At 53.8% G+C, this 16,324-nt stretch overlaps 1 protein-coding gene across 4 annotated transcripts in view; it reads right to left on the bottom strand.

Annotated features, from left to right (window-relative positions):
• TMEM273 (transmembrane protein 273) overlaps nt 1–16,324 on the bottom strand; it is a 58,792-nt gene that overhangs the window by 29,810 nt on the left and 12,658 nt on the right. For all 4 annotated transcript variants that reach the window (XR_010340053.1, XR_001111554.3, XR_001111553.3 and 1 more), the window contains exons 2-4: nt 4,568–4,621; nt 3,515–3,655; nt 2,367–2,397 (exon numbers count right to left, since the gene is read on the bottom strand). Coding sequence is in view for 1 of the 4 variants with exons in the window: in XM_012477489.2 (XP_012332912.1) it covers nt 2,367–2,397; nt 3,515–3,655; nt 4,568–4,621 (226 nt within the window). In the remaining 3 variants the exon portion in view is untranslated. The remainder of the gene's footprint in view (nt 1–2,366; nt 2,398–3,514; nt 3,656–4,567; nt 4,622–16,324) is intronic.

Below are 16,324 nucleotides of genomic sequence, written 5' to 3'. Positions count from 1 at the left end.
CCTAAAGCTGGTTACCTGCCCTGGGTGCAGAGGATGTGACATGGCCAGCAAGAGGAGTCTGTGTGGCCACCAGGGCCTAGAGACTTCACAGGCCCTCTCAACCTAGGTTGACCACACATCCCTGTTTCCCAAGGACGGTCCAGGCTCTTGTCCATCATCCTGGTGCAACTTTTGCAGAGCCTCTTCTCACTCTCACAAAGCCCTGTCTTGGATGATAAGTTATAAGGTCACCCTAACTATACCCTGTCTTCTCTAGCCCAGGGCCCATTGGAGTGACAACATGCTTGGGGCGGGGTGATAACATGGGAGGGGACAGAGAGAAGGAGAGTAAGAGTCAGAAACAGAAGGAGAGACGGAATGCTGGGAGACAGGGTTGATGAAACATGCTCTAATGCTTCACAGTCAGAAGCTACTGCTGAAAACTAGAATATCTGAAGGAGGAGAAATCCTCAAAAAAAAAAAAAGGGGAACTAAGAAAGTCCATATCCAGCTCATTCCAAGGACGTGACTTCAGTGGTGATGAGTCCTGACCCACAGCCACAATGCGCCATGCGTCTACCCCTCATGCAGCCATTAATCCATCCATTCCTCCAACAGACACTACTTGGAAGTTACCCAGTCCCAGGTCCCATGGAAGAACCAGAGGGTGAGACTGGGCTCTGGGTACTTTCTAAAAGCCACTATCCCTGTGTCAGCCCAGACCTCTGTCCTAAATGCCAGTCACTTACTAGACATCTCTACGTGGAAGTATCCAGAAACCTCAGGCTCACCATGTTCAAAAGAATAGCATCTCACCCAGCCTGTTGCCCAAAATTGCTCCCCCACCAAATTCCCAAAGGGCAGCAGCTCAGAGAAAACTCTGAGCTGTTCTAGATTCTTTTCTCTCCTCCAGTGGCTGTCCCAGTCCCTCACCCTAGGTCCCTGGGCCAGCTCCTCCTTAACTTTGTTCCCATCTTTCATTTTCTCCATTGCCTCTACCTGGACTTACTCCTGTAGGGCTTTGCAACAGGCCCGAGTCTCTATCTGGACTTTCAGCACTCCTTCCTGGCTGCAGCTGGGTCTCCTCCATGCTACCACACAACAAGAAATACTCTATCCCACCTCTGCTTAGAATCCATCAGTAGGTGACCAGAAGTTTCAGGACAGATTTCAGACTCCTTTGCTTAGCACAAGCCCTTCTGATCGTCTGTGTGTAGAAACTACTTAACTCTCCAGCCCTTCCTTCCACATGGTCACGTGAAACACTTGCTTCTGCCACACGGCATGTTTTTCAGCTGCAGGTTTTACCCATGATGCCTACATATACTAGGGTTCCCTCTGCCTTCATGAGCTTCTCTTAGTCCTTCAGCATGTAACCCGAGGCTCCCCTGCACCTCCCAGTGGCTATGCAGCCCTCTGCACCCCCAAGACACAAGGCAACACACGTTCAGCCTACCATAGCCCTCCCAGGACCCCCACCACCCCAAGTGTGAGGCCATCACCTGAGACCTGCTTATCTCCCTTGTAGATGGGAGATTGTCCTGCTTCTTTCTCTTTGACCCCCAGCACCTAGCCCATGGCCTCATGCCCATTTATTTATTCACTCATTCAGCACATATGCAAGTACCGACTTTGCCCCTGGCACTGTGCTAAGTGCTGGGTTACAGGGGTGAAAAGGAAGACCCTACCCTCCCAGAGCTTACATTTTAGAAAGAAACTCTTACAAAATAGACAAATCAATATATCATATAGCATCAACTAGTGCAAGGAAATATAAAGAAAACTAAAGCCGGGCAAAGAGAAGAGAATGGTGGCTGGGGTAGAGGGGACTTTGTACTTTAAATAGGCTCTCTACGATGCAGTGGTGACACTGAAGAGGCGATCTGAAGGAACTGAGGGGTGAGGCTTGCAGCTTTCTGGCAAAGAGCATTCCAGTGACAGAAAACAGCAAGTGCAAAGGTCCCTCGGCAGGACGGGCCCTGAGGACATGGGCTCTGCACAGAAAAGCAGGGTACCTGGATGCCAGCAGAGAAGCCAGGAAACCTGGGACAAACCACGTGTGGCTTCCCAAGTGACAGGGGCTAGAGACCTCATTCTGAGTGGTGGGGTATGCACTGAAGGAGTCCGAGTTGGAGTGGGGCAGGACCTAATCCAGGGTGTGCGGAGGCGAGCCCTACTCCCTTTGACGATCGCCCCCTCACTCTTGTGGCACCTTCCCACTGGTCTAGAGGAGGAGAAAGTGGAAGGAGGGGGCCGTGGGGTGCATTCTAGTCACCTAGAAAGCATGCCAGAGTGCAGAGAAGCTGGGGATGACAGGCAAGGGAGTGGCATGACCAAGACAGGAGAGAACACGATGCCCTCCCTGACTGTGTGGGCAATGGCCTTACCTTGGGGCTCTCTTCTTTAGCGGGTCGGTGTCTAAACAGAGAAAGCCGAGTATTAGGAAGGAGGTCCTGTGAGGAGAGGTGTAGAGCGTTCCCTAGATCCTTCACCTCCCCCTCCCAGGTCCTCTTATTCACAGGTAAGAGATCTGGGGCCTGGCTGCTGTGTGGTGAAGAGGCTGTTCCCTCCCCTTATTTGTAGGGATACAAAAGGATAAGCAAACTCCCATGACCTATTAAGCCCCTCAGGTGATGCACACACCAGCATTTTGGGAAGCTTCCTCCTCTCCTGGCTCAGACCGGCCCCTTCTGCTTATCCTCACAGATCATAATCACATCTTCCAGAAAGACAGTGGGGTTCTGTCCTCCCCAGAAGCATCCCATGGAAAACTATGCTGTCATTGCACTGAGCTGTCTAATACAACAGAGGATGAGTTTGGGGGTGACACCCTGAGAGAAGGGATGCAAATCAATACTGCATTTCAGGTGCCAAGGATGCGGAGGGCTGTGCCACGGTGTATGTCAGCCAGCTTGCTTTCTATCTGAGGAGCTACTCAGTACTGTTCTGAGAAGGACTTTCCCAATTTATGAAAAAAAAATGCATCTTGACCCACACAGGCATTGTCAACAGAACCTCCCACCTCTCACCCACATTTAGGACTGACTTCGTTGCCTCCTGGGACTGGGTTCATCTGATCATATCATTTGGATAAGAGAACAGAAATTTCTGTGTGACACCAATTTCAGTTCCTCTTCCACGTTTCACCGGGAAACGTGATGCTCAGGAATACCAAGAGTAACTGAAAGGAAAAGAACAGAGGGAAAGAGACAGAGAGACAGGGATAGAGAGACAGAAAAGGAACACAAATAGAGAGACAGAGAGATAGAGAAAAGTACAGAGGGAAAGAGACAGAGAAAGACAGAGATAGAGATATAGAGACAGAAAAAGGAGCACAAATAGAGAGACAGAAGAAAGAGAAACAGAAGCAAAGAGATAGTGAGAGAGACGGAGACACGGAGACGTCACTGCCTTCCTTTTCAGCCTGTTGGGCTCTGCCCTTATGGGTTAGTTCTTGCTGTAGCCAGCATCAGGGAGTGGCCCTGGGTGCCTTGCTGGGTGGAGCAGAGCCAGGCCTGAGCACCGCATCCCTCACCACTGAGGCCCCCAGGTGGGCTTCTCAGGTCGGAAGAGTCGTCGTCAAACAAGTGCCTTCTGATCATGCAGATCTTCAGGGCCAGGAAGCCAGCAGATATGGCGATGCCCACGGCAGTCCCGATGAGGGCATACTTGAAATCTGAAACACGGGGAGGAATTGAGTACAGGCTTCAGTCACCTGCAGTTCCCTCTACATTCCAGATGAGGTCTAAAGCATGCATGTGGCCCGTAACACACCACCTCCCACCAGCAGAGGCCAGTCTCACCTTCCACTGTCCCGTGAGCCCCTTTGCTCCCAGCCTCTGCCTGCACCCCATCCCCTCCTTCCGAGGCACCATCCCTGGTTCCTTCAGCTATGGAAATTGCTCCCACCTTTCAAGGCTCCCTAAAATTCACCCAGCTACCCCCACCCCAGATGGTAAATAGCTCACTTCTCTGGCTGCCTCCCAGCCCTTCCTCACTGATCCCTTAGTTAATTCATCCACTCATCTACTGGGTGTGTGTTAATTGCCTGCTCTGTGGTGAGCACTGCAGGAGAATGGATGAGGCCTGTCTGGCCTTTGAGGAGCCTGCAGTCAGCTGGGGAGGACAGGGAAGGAGCTCATGATGGGAGAGGCTGGGTTGACCTGGAGTCATGGGCTCCCAGAGTCTTCTCAGAGTGTGAGGCATGCAGACTGTGCCTGGCTGGCATGTGAGGCACTTAAAGGGCAGAGAGGCTGGAAGCTCGCAGGTGGAGGGAGGCACCAAAGAGGGCTGTGAGCCCGGCAGAGCCTGCTCTCAGGGTCCACAGCTGCAGGACAGGGCTCTGTGGGTGCTGGAGCCACACATCTGTGGCCCTGAGGTCTCACATCTCCTGCATGGACAAATCTAAGGCAAGACTTTGTCCCCAGGATAAAGCTGTCAGCACCTCGAGGAGTCTGGAGGTGAGGGTGCCCCTTTTCCTGTGCTGACAGCAGGGAACCAATTCCGGCAGAGCAGCCCTCTGCCTGTGTGTCTGGGGACTCCTTCCTGCCCCGACCCTGTGTGCAGGATAGCATGGGTAGCCACCTACCGATTTCAGGCCCAGGGGGCTTGCCCGTTGCCAGCACTTGAGCTCCTCCTACGTCTGCCAAGAAAGAAGCCCCATAGCCTGGTTAGAATAGAGCGTGCTGTGGCCCCAGCCACCCAGTCTCACAGGCCTGGGAAAGCCTCCCCCAGGTACCCCCCAGGAGCATAGAAGTGGGCTCCCAATTGCCATGGAGCATCCTGGAGCCTTGCTGAGACATCAGAGCCCCCTCAAAACCCAGACCAGGAATGCATCTGCATCGAATGAAGTTCAGCCAGCTGCTCAGCACAGTTTCCAAGACCAGCACTCTGACCCAAGCCTGCTCCACAGGCTCCCCTGCGCCTCCCACAGCCCTGCTTAATCCAGCAGGACTTTGGTGCTTCTAGTTCCCCACACAGCCAGGGCATTTCCTGCCTCGGGGCCACACCCTCTGCCTGGCCCCTTCTTCCCCTCCTCCCTTACCTGGTCTTGACTCCATGCCACTTCCTCCCTGACTCCCCAGGCCTGGGTAAGCTGACCCCAGTGTGCTCCACAGCTGCAGTGCTTGCCCGCCGTAACTGACCATGTCGATATGCAACAACATTCACATAGCACTACTGTGTGCCAGACACCACCCTGAAAGCTTCTCAGATATTAGCACATCAGTGTGTCTTCTGGCTGGTCTCAGCCTGGGCTGCATGGTACAGCATCCAGCATTCAACGCAGTGCTCAGCCCACAGGAGGCATTAATAGATAAGGACGGAAGGAAGGAAGGAAGGAAGGAAGGAAGGAAGGAAGGAGGGAAGGAGGGAGGGAGGAGGGAGGGAGGGAGGGTGGAGGGAAGGAAGGAAGGAGGGAGGGAGGGAGGGTGGAGGGAAGGAAGGAAGGAGGGAGGGAGGAGGGAGGGAGGGAGGGTGGAGGGAAGGAAGGAAGGAAGAGTGGGAAGAGAGCAGGCTGTAAGGGTCCCTCACTCTTCTAGCCAGGCCTTGAAACCTTAAGACAGGAGACACTGGTCATAAACAGGGCCCTAGAAGAGCAATCCAGATGTGTGGGCCTTGAAGAGAAAGGTGCCCATTCATTGGCCATTTACTTTGAGGTAGACATTGAGTGTGATGCTGGCATTAATATATTTAATATTCACAGCAACAACTCTGTGAGATAAGTATGGTTATTACTGCCATTCAAAAAATGAAAAACAGGAGGTGTTGAGGCCTTGCTAATGTGCCCAAGGGCCAAGAGAAGTGAGAGGTGACAGGTGTGCACTGAGAGCCCAGGAAGGCCTGCAGACGCAAATGTGAATCCCAGGAACTGACAGATGCAACACCATCAAAACCATCAAGACCCGGGGCTGCATGGGCTCGGGCTGGGGACAGGCAGCTGGTGAGATCCAAGCCTGAGTCTCATGTTCACACTTCCAGATGAAGGCAGGAGAGGGTCCCACCACTCCTGTTTCTCACAAAGGGAAGTAAGTGACTTCAGTGGGAAAGACCAGATGGTATGACGGAGGAGGCATCACAGCACAGACATCGTCCACCCAACCCTGCCTGCTGACCATCCTCAGTGATGCCCAGAGTGGCGTGGTAGGTTGGAGCTCTGCAGGGACAGCTTTGCTCTGTGTGTGTTTCGTGAGGAGAGGGATCGTCCCACTAGAGTTCAGAATTTTTCCAGGAGCCTAACTTTGTAGACTAGTAAAGCTTCCCCAGGCTTGTTCTAAAGCAAAAGTTCCCAGCTTTGCTCTAATTATAGCTATTTTTAGAAATTCAATGATTCCTCTTCTTTCTTTCCCACAGATCACAAGCCCCATGTGAACACATCCACTCACACACACAGACACACAGACACCACCATGCACAAGATGACCCTGATTTTGTCTGCTCTCTGAAGCCCCAGTCAGCTTCATTCCATTGTCTCGCTGTTTCATTAAATCAGTCCTGCTGCTCCAGCTCGGCTGAGCATCGCTCTGGACATGGGGCAAAGGCACATATCGGATGGAAGGCTGTGGGTGGCAGCATATTTCCAGACTGATGCCCCCAACTCAGAGCTGTGTGTGCTACGTCCTCACCCTTTCCTGGGATGGGACCCTTTCTCGACATCTCTGACCTCTCTCTGCCTTTACTGGGCAGAAGGCAGGCAGACAGGGGAGGGAAGGGCCTCAGCGGGTGAGGCCTGGCCCCTGAGCTCCAGCCTTACCCCAGGCCCTCCCCCTGCCATGCTAGCATGTTGCTTGGTTGCCCCTCCAGTCCTCCCTTTGTGGGCATTGCTCCCACCTGCAGCATCAACATGGAAACTTCATACTAGCCTGAGATGATATCTGAGCAGAGAAGAAGGAAAGACACAGGTTAGAAAGGTGAGAAAGACAGAGGTACACACAGAGACACTCAAGAGACACACTCAGGCTGTGCCTGAGCCACTCAGACCTTCACTGGGAGGGAAGAGAAAGGAAGAGGAGAAAGTCCTAAGGTCAAAAGTCCCCAGCCCTGACCTTGGTCTCCCCAGCAGCATCACAGTCTCCATTCTCACCAGAATGGCCTGCATTCTTCCTCATTGACTTCACCCTCAAATGTGTTGTCCTGAACCCTCAGCTCCTTCTGCCCCTCTCCATGGCTGGGACCCCTGGCTGAGGCTCAGCTCAGCCCCTCACAGAGGCCAGCTCCTTAGACACCATCCTCTATTTCCCACCCTGTGTCCCCTCCAAGCTGTGAGGCTTCCCCTAATCCCTGGCCCCAAAGAGGCTCTCCTCCCTCGGGTCTGACTTCAGGACTGAGTAAATTCCCACCACCACTCCAACTCCACCACCACCCTGACCCACTTGCAGGGAGACCAACGTGGGCGGCGAACCAAGCTGTGCACTCAAACAGGCAAGGGCCCAGCCCTTCCTGTGAGCCAGCCCCATGGCCACTCGGCGGCAGCCTTTCCCCTCCTCAGGGAGGGACATCCCTCCATGCAGCCCTCCTGTGCTTGGAGCTCTGACTCCATGCACTCACAAGCCCTTGGGTAAGGGTCTGTGCTCAGCACAGCAGCCTGGCCAGCCCTGCCCCTGCCTCCTGCTGGGGTCATGAGCTGGGGAGGCCCCCCTGGGCCATAGACCTCCTGCAAGCCTCCAGGACTGGCTGATGTCCCCTGGCTCTGCAAAGTAGCTGGAGGACGGCTGGCCCTAGCAGGCCTGCTTAGACATCACAACCAGAGCTCTCCGGAGTGCTCCAGCTGCATTTAGATCTGTGGGAGACCCCAGGAGGAAGCCAGTGAGTACCAGCAGGAGCTGCACTGCACTTTCTCTGCGGGAATTCTCCAGGATCTCATGCAGGAAGGAGCAGCGAGCTTGGCACCCACAGGAGAGTCCTAGGGAGGTGAGGTGGGGCTGTGTGGGGTAGGCACCCTTCTAACCTGTAGATTTGCTGAAGCCGTAGTAGGCACAGTTCTGGCCAAATCTGACTTGACTCCATCTGACTGCTACCACGGATTACACAGCCCTTGCTGCTGCAGAGAGCAGAGGGCAGAGGGCAGAGGGCTGCCTCCAGAAGGCCTGCTGAGATGCGGGGGCTTTCCGCAGCCTCTACCTGCATAGTTTCCATGTGTGGTCAGATCAGCCCCTGACCATAGGAGCTTTTTCTGCCTTGCACAGGGGCACTTTATGGGCTTTTGATTCTAGAGTTTCTGCTTTCTCCCTGATGCCCCATTTGGACCTGGTACCCTGTACCTCCCTGACAAAATAGTGGGCTCCAGCCCCCTCACTCTAGTCATTCCCACCTCAGGCCTGCAGTACACAGATTGCTCTGTAAGTGACTTTCCCAACAGCAAGGAGTCCCCTGGAAGAGTAGATGGCCCTCTGTCTGATGGCCCCCCAGAAACATGAGAGGGCAGCAACCCCAATTCTTGGGGAGGAAGATGGCAGGGCTGCTCTACACAAGTTGAGATGAGCTATTTTGGAGAGAGCTGAAGGCACGGCCTAGCCTTGCCCCGTCTCACTTGGAATCTGACCTGCTGAGAGCCTATCTCTGGCATTCAGGCCTCTCTCCATTGTCCACCCGTTGGGTCCACCCTTGATGGGGGACTGGCACTCTTTGCCACCCTTATTTGGGCAGAATCAGGCTGTGGGATTTCCAGTTGTGGGCCCGTAGGCGTGCGTGCACTAGATGCTGTTCTATAAGTATTTGAACTAAAAATAGGGAGAGGCTGCCCTAAGTGTTTGTCAATGATGCCTGGCCATAGTCATGTTGAGACTTAAATATTTCAGAATGGCTCCTAACTTTAGATCTCACGAATTCCAACAGTCTCAGCTAGAGGAAGTGGCTTTGAATGTCTAGGACAGACTTCCTTAGTCTAACAGGGCTCACACATGTAAATAGAGAGGCTATAGGGTGTTCCAGAGGGCCCCAGTGCCTAGGAGAAATCAAAGAGCAACCAGAGACCCTAGTTCCCCATGAAGGAGCTCACAGAGTGACCAAAGAGACAAGATTTAACTGAAGAAAAGATAAGAGTGTCACAGGCGAAGCTCAGAGCCTTCCCCCAAGCCTCAGTCTCCCAAGCTGGAAGAAGTGGGAACAGGGTGCAGTGTGGACACGGCTGCATGGCCTGCCTTCCTCCTCTGATCAGCACCTCAGTTTTCCTCTGAGCACCTAGACGCCCACAGCCAGATGCCCAGCTGACCCTATTCACTGGGGAAAGGGCTTGCTCTGCCTTCAAGCCTCTCTGTGGGGATCTGAAACCTCACTATGACACCAGGGTGGGTGGGAGGGAAGGATATTTGGAACCAGGCGACCTGAGTCCCTATTCTGCTACCCATTGCTCAGCCAGTGGCCTTGGATGAGACACCACACCTCTCCCAGCTCAGTGACCCCATTGCACACAGAACACGGCTGGGCAAGTCCCCAGAAAAAGTGTGTGCACAGAGTGAGGTGCAGGCAGCAGCTACCCTTCCACAAGCAAGCACGCCATCACTTTCCTAGGGGCCGTGGGTGAAGTGGGGAGCTGAGCACACTGGGAGGCGCTCACGTGACTCCCAACACTGGGAGGCGCTCACGTGACTCCCACAGGGCTGGCTCCTGGGAAATGTGTGAACCCTGCCTGACCAATTAGCATGTTTCTTCTTCCTGTCAACTGTGATTGGTCGACAGGAGGGGCAGATGATCCAATTCAGACCAGTGAGACCCAACTCAGGGCCTCGGAGAAAAGTGAGAAGCAAGAATGCCTTCTGGAGCTGAGGCTATGGGACCAAGGGAGGCCTGAGTTTGCCCACTGCGGGAAGCCTGCAGACTGAAGACCCCGCAGAAGAAGGTTGAGCCCAGACCAAATCTTAAAGAAGCTTTGAAGCCTCTAAATCCAGCTGTCACCAAGGCACTTCTCCCTGGACTTTTGAGTCACCTCAGTAAGGAAATGCCTTCTTTTTTCTTACTCTTTTCTGAGCTCAGTAACTGTCATCTGCAATCAGAAGAATCCTAATGACCTCAGTGACGGGTCCTGAGGGCATCACTGGAGATCGGGAGATGGGAGCAGAGAAGGCTGGCTGTGAAGGAGGAGCTACGCTGCACAGTCCCACACAGGCCAGACTGGGACTTGCGAGCCACTTCGAGCCATGCAGCACACACGCCTGGGGGCTTCTGCACATGCTGCTAATCTCTTTGCTGCAATGCCTTTCCCTCTTCCCCATGGAAAGTGCTTACTTATCTGTCAAAGCCACTCCTCTGAAAGTACCCCTTGCTCCCCTCGGTCCAGAATCACCCCTTCCATGCATCACACCTCTCCCCTGCGCTGTTGGCGCCAGTCTGCAGCTTGCTGTATGGCATGGAGGCCACAAACAACCCAAGGTGAGCTGTTTCTCCCAAGAGCAAGATGATGCGTGAGAGCCCTCAGAAGCTGGACTCTTCTCCTGGGGGATGCCGGGAAAGGTGGATGGGAGAAGTCTGAACTGAGCATTAAACCAGAAGTGGCTTGAAGAGATAAGAGCCAGTGTAAGTACTGAGTGGTACAGGGCTCAGGAGCTAAGTAAAGTTCAACCACAGAGAGACAACACAGCCAAGAGCATTGCCCCTGTGGCTCTGAGACCATGTACACAAGAGGCTGCCACTGTGGTGGCTCTATCTTCCAGCCCACACTGTGGCACCCAGAGGCTCAGAAAAGAGATCGGATGTGTTGAGTCAAGGGAGAGAGCACAGCTGTGCTTCACACTGCAGACTGATCCTGGACTTCACTTTTGTCATCTGAAAATGGGGATACAGGACGCTGACATATAGAAGACTCATCAGAGACAACTGCCTTTCTGCCCATTTATCCTGTGCCTCCCTGCAATGTCAGCGGACCCTGGGGTCAGAGTGGAATACAGGGTACACTTTTCTAATTCAGCCAGCTTTGCAGGGGTGTGGGTGCCAGTGGGCCCTGCTCCTGCCTCAGGTCTCAAAAATGGGTCCACTTCTCAAGCCCTCCCCCGTGGAGCTGTTGGAAAGTGTAACTGAAGTGCACCTACCCCAAGTGCGACAGCACCTCTGCACCCCTCTCCCATGCAGCACGAAGGGTCATAGACGCATGGGCCTTGGCTACAGAGTCCTCCTACTTCCAACATCGCTTGGCTTCTGCCGGAATCTAAAGTCTTCCAGATCAAGACTTGCAGAAACCTCAGAGTCCTCATCTCAAGCTCAGGAACCACCTGAGATTTCTCTTTCTCAATCACCCTCCGGTCTCGTCAGACCGTGACTCTAAACAGGACGTCTTCTGCCCCCTCCCACGCCTGTTTGTGGTCCTTGCTTTCTGTGAAAAGAATTAGGCTGGGGCAGAACCCAAACCTACTTGACAGAGCTGCGCAGATCCCAGCAAAAGGGACACACGGGAAAAGGAGTGCAAAGCAGTGGCAGGGTCGGGGGCTCTGGGAGCCTTTAGACAGCTCCTTGATTTCCATGGATCTCCCATCCCCAGAAAGACAACATGCGTGGAGTCAGAACAGACCACCTGCTTGGCAACCCCAGATCAGCACCCCTGAGCTCCTGGCACTAAGGCTTCTGGAAGACAGGCAGTGAGCAAGGAATTCCACACACGGTGGGCCCTGCTGATGCATGAAAGTACACAGTGATTAGCCAGCCAGGAGGGCCAAGGCAGGCACCTAACCCAGCCTGGGGGTATCAGAGAAGCTTCCCTGGAGAGATCATTATTTAAATGAAAAACAAAAGGACCACTTGGAGCTAATAAAGTCTCAGTGAGGTGATGGCAGGGATTGGAATGGAGGGTGTCCAGACAGGAAATGTGACGTGACCGGACAGAGGACAAGGTGCAAGCAGAGGCCAGGTGATTCAAGAGGGTACAGAGGGCTGGAGAGTTAAAGATGTGGACGGCACTGTGGACAGATAAGGTCTTACAAGCAGAGGGGAGAATCCTGTGGCCACTCTGCTTCCAGAGGTGGGGAAGGCTTGGCTACTCGTATCTTGCCTGCTGCAATGCCTCTGTGCCCTTTCTCCTTGCCCCATGCCACCCTGGGCAGGAACTAGAAGCAGGAGGCCACAGAGGGCCACCGGGAAGACGCAGAGGCCACCCCAGGCTCAGATGCACCAGGGAGCTCGCCTCTAGCTTCCAGAAATAGCATCATAATTAAGAGGGAAACAATAGCAGTGGGTGACCAGGAGGTATCAAAACTGGTGCCCACTTTGTTTTTCTTGAGCAATCTTTGCTAATTAATTCTTAAAGATTCACACAGTGGGATTAAAACACTCAGCTCGCAGAAGCCAAACTGATCAATACCTTTTCAGGCTAATGGAGGGGTGGAGGCAGGGAGCTGGCCTGAGCCTGAACCAGGGCTAGGAACTCTTCCAAGGGGGCAGGGCCCCCTGGGTGTCCCAAGTCCATTCTGACCAGGGATGGTGACACATGTGAGCACTGAGTCACACCTGGGAAGTGGCTGCTGAAGCCTTGGGGGAGACAGGGGGTTCTGGAACAAGGAGGAGCTTGAGGCTCGTGGTTGGGTAGACAGTGATGTCCAGGGAGGGCCAGACCAGAGGCCCCACAGCCGGACACCCGGCCGACCCTCGTCACTGAGGAAAGGGCTTGCCCACCTTCCAGCTTCTCTGTGGGGATCTGAAGCCTCACCATGATCCCATGGTGGGTGGGAGGGGAAGATATTTGGAACCAGGAGATCTGAGTCCCCATTCTGACACCCATGGCTCAGCCAGTGGCCTTGGATCAGACATGACATGGCTGCCAGCTCAGTGGTCCCACTGCACACAGAGCATGTCTGGGCAAGTTCCGGGAAAAAGTGTGTGCACAGAGTGACGGGCAGGCGGCAGCTGCCCTTCCACAAGCAAGCATGCCACCACCTGAGATGGGCATCGGCCACTTTCCTAGGGGCCATGGGTGAAGTGGGGAGCTGAGCATACCGGGAGGTGCTCTGAATAGGTGTGCTCAGGTCAGAAAGAAGGTGGTGCTCCCCAGCAAGGGCACAAGTCTCTGCTGTTTTGAGAAGTGGCCAAGCCAAGGCCTCCCAAAGCCTGCACAATCCCATGAAGAAGGGCCTGGCCACTCGATGTTGATGCTTCAGGCCGGGACGGGCCTGTGTGCAGGAGCAACTCTCAGGGCATGCCTTGCAGAAGAGCAGGGGAGGCTGGAAGCAATGCAGAATAACTAATTAATGATGCTAAAGTATCGTGGAAGAGGAAAGCGTTGCATAACCGCTAAGTGGTGGGGTTATTATTATTCATGCAATATTCATACTGTGCTCTTCAGCCTCTGGGAAGCATTGCTCCAGAGTCCTGAGGGACCTGACCAAGGGGAGCATGTGTCCAGGGAGCAGGGCAGTGGGATGAGAGCTGTCCTGGACCACAGGGAAGGGGCCATGATGCTGCAGCGGAAATGGCAGCACACAGCCTACACCAGAGCTGCTTCGCAAACCCAGAGAGGCCACACTGAGCCATTGGCATCCCCTTACCAGGAAAGGCCATTCCTGAGCCCTGAGGGGCACCAGTGTCTGTGCTAGGCGTCTCCACTCTAGTTAACTTTTTAAGGCAATTCCTGACATTTGCAGAGCCTAGAGCATGCCACATGTCTAAATATTTAAGTTATAAATCAGGTCCTATGCGTAGTCCAGCCCATCCCCCTGACCCCAGGACCCCGCAGTCCACTCCTCAGGGAGCCCTTCCAGAGGAAGAGGTGCAGCCCTGCTGCCTACCCCCAGAGGCAGCAGGGGCAGATGGGTAGAGTAGAAGGAAGCCAAGCCTGGCCTGGGCCACCCAGAACCGCAGACCCTCCAGGACCAGGGATGGGGCCTGAGCCTTCAGCCTCACCAGCGAGTTCCCTTACCCAAGCCCTGGCTTTCCTCCTAGAGTTCTAGGCAATGCTCAGTCCCCAAAGGAGACTACCAGGTGGAGGGAGGAAGTGCAGTTATCTGAGAATCTGGTCTTTTGGAAATTGAAATGAAAGTGTTTTCTCCCTCGCTCTCTAGTTCCCAGAGCAGCCACAGGCTGTGGTTTCCCGACTTGGGCCCTCACTTTCAGCTGCACAGAGCTCTTGCACACACACTTCCCTCTCTCTTTGTCTGAGTGATGACCCAGTTGCTGAACTCTTAAAACATTTCCTGACAAGATAAAAAAGAAAAATGTCTTTGCATTTGCATATACGTGTGTATGTGGGGTCCTAGAGCCGGTGTCAGGACAAGGGCCTCTCTTGGGGACAGTGACCTGTTTTCAGAGGAAAGCCCCAGGAAGTGACGTGACCTTTTCAGGCTCACATGCCTGACGCTGGCTCCAAGGAAAGGTCTCACTGCAGCATGGAGGGTGAACAGCCATTACAAATTGACCAAAGTGTCTTAATGTGTCACATGTGACTCAGCAATCAGGGCTCATCTGCAGCTTGAGAGGTCTCTGTTCTTTAGGGCTTTAGGTCAGCTCAGGGAGTCCTGCCGGGGTCTGCTCAGCTACTCAGGGCTGTTGCCACACAGCCCTGGCCTGACCTCTCCAACACTGTCTGCCAGTGGGGCTACGCATGGCTAAGCATGGGCTGGCCAGAAGCTGGGATGAACACCAGTTTACTCAGCCACACACCTTGACCTCAGGCCACACACTGCTTCCCTCCAGGAAGTGGCTGTGAGAGGTGGGTGGCCTGGGGCCGCAGAAGCCAGCATGACCCTGCTGGCATGGCCTGGGACAAATCCAGCTGCCTTCTCTCTCCTGGACTATTCATTTGCCTTCTCCTAGTAAGTCTCCCTGCCTCCATCCCATCTGGGGCACTGTAGCTGGGCCCTCTTCCTCTAAAGCTGTTTAAAATCCTGCAGAATGAGGCCCACCATCCTCCCAGGGCTCAACAAGCCCTCCTCTTTTGCTGGCCCATGTCCCCCTCTTGTGCTCCCCTCTTGCACAGCCCCTGCAGTCCGCGCTGCCCCAGCCCGGGACCTCAGCAGAGGCTGACCTCTCTTTTAGAAAGTCAGGCCTCCTGCAGGTTGGCTCTCAAGGCTGCTGGTCCACCTCAGGCAATAATTGACTCAGACAAGTGCTAATTACTGAGCAGGTTCTAGGGTGTTGGCCCAGCAAGACCAGATCTCTGCCCTGAAGGTGGTGACAGTACAGAGTGGGCCATATCTCTATGGCCCTGGAGGGGAGCAGCAGCATCCCACGCAGAAGAGATGACACATGAGAAGGCTGGACAGTAACCTGATGGATGTTCCCTGAGACCAGGGAGCAGGAACAACAGGGGACAGCTCGGACAGGGCTGGGAGGACAGTGACATAGTAAACACTTGAGCATGTGCTGTCAGCAATGGGAAGCTGCTGAAGGATTTCACCCAGGCCGAGATGTAAGCAATTTACATTCATTAAGACTCCTCCTCCAGGAAGCCTTCCTGGATAGGCTAGTTTGGTTCAAACACTTCTCCTTTTTCTTCTGTACTTTCTTCATCTCAGTATTTAACACACTGCACTGCAACTGTCCCCCATGGTCAACTCCTCAGGTCGGAGTCTGACTTACTTATGTCCCAGTAGACTCTGGTGAAAATCAGTATTTGCTTAATCAAAGAGAAAGCTCTGGTGTCTGTGCGTCCCAGTCCTCTAAGACAGCCTACAGGTCCAGCTCCAGGTCCTTCACCTCTTGCCCTGAAGAGAGACTTCTTGATGACATGGCCAGAGAGTCTGCAAAGGTGTGAGCAGGACTCTGAGCTGGCTGCAGCCGGGTCCAGGCAGGAGTTCCCCGGCTGACCAACTGCTTCGCTCAGACAATCAGGGGAGAGTAAGCCAGTCCATCTCACTAAGAACCATTAGCCAGTTATTCATGGAATCAAATTTAATAAAAGGAGCAGTTCAAGCAATTGTGGTAGATAAATGAGGGTCTGGGTGTGACAACAATGCTTATAGTGACTTTAAAGAGGAAGTGGAGATGGCTTAATTTGGGAGCTAGAGAAAAGGCCTGCTGAGTGTGTGTTGGCCTGGTGGGCTCGGCTTTGCAGCCGCCCAGCTGTAACTCACATCAGGGATTAAGGATGGGGCTCCCAAGCAGGCACCCTGCCCCCATCCCCACTCCTTCCTTCACCCCATAGGGCAGACCCCTTCGGGGCCTCTAGGATCAGGGCTGTGTGTCTGAGGGAGGTTTGCGAGCCCAGGGCCCCTCCCCAAAGAGCATTACTTCAAATCAGCCATCCCCCAGGCACTTAGAACTCATTTCAGACTTACATTTCTGGAAAGATGAAATAGGTTTACTTTTTCCTATTCCTCTCACTAACTACAGCTAAAACCCCTAAATAGTAAATATAAGAAGACCCGAAAAAATGAAGAGAAGAAGGCAGACTGACTAGAGACCTTGGGAGCCCAAGAATAACAGGGCAGTG

This window comes from Aotus nancymaae, unplaced genomic scaffold (genome assembly GCF_030222135.1).
Source record: "Aotus nancymaae isolate 86718 unplaced genomic scaffold, 86718_ANA_hifiasm-v0.15.2.pri h1tg000099l, whole genome shotgun sequence".
NCBI lineage: Eukaryota > Metazoa > Chordata > Mammalia > Primates > Aotidae > Aotus > Aotus nancymaae.
This window is presented reverse-complemented; position numbering and strand designations above follow the sequence as displayed.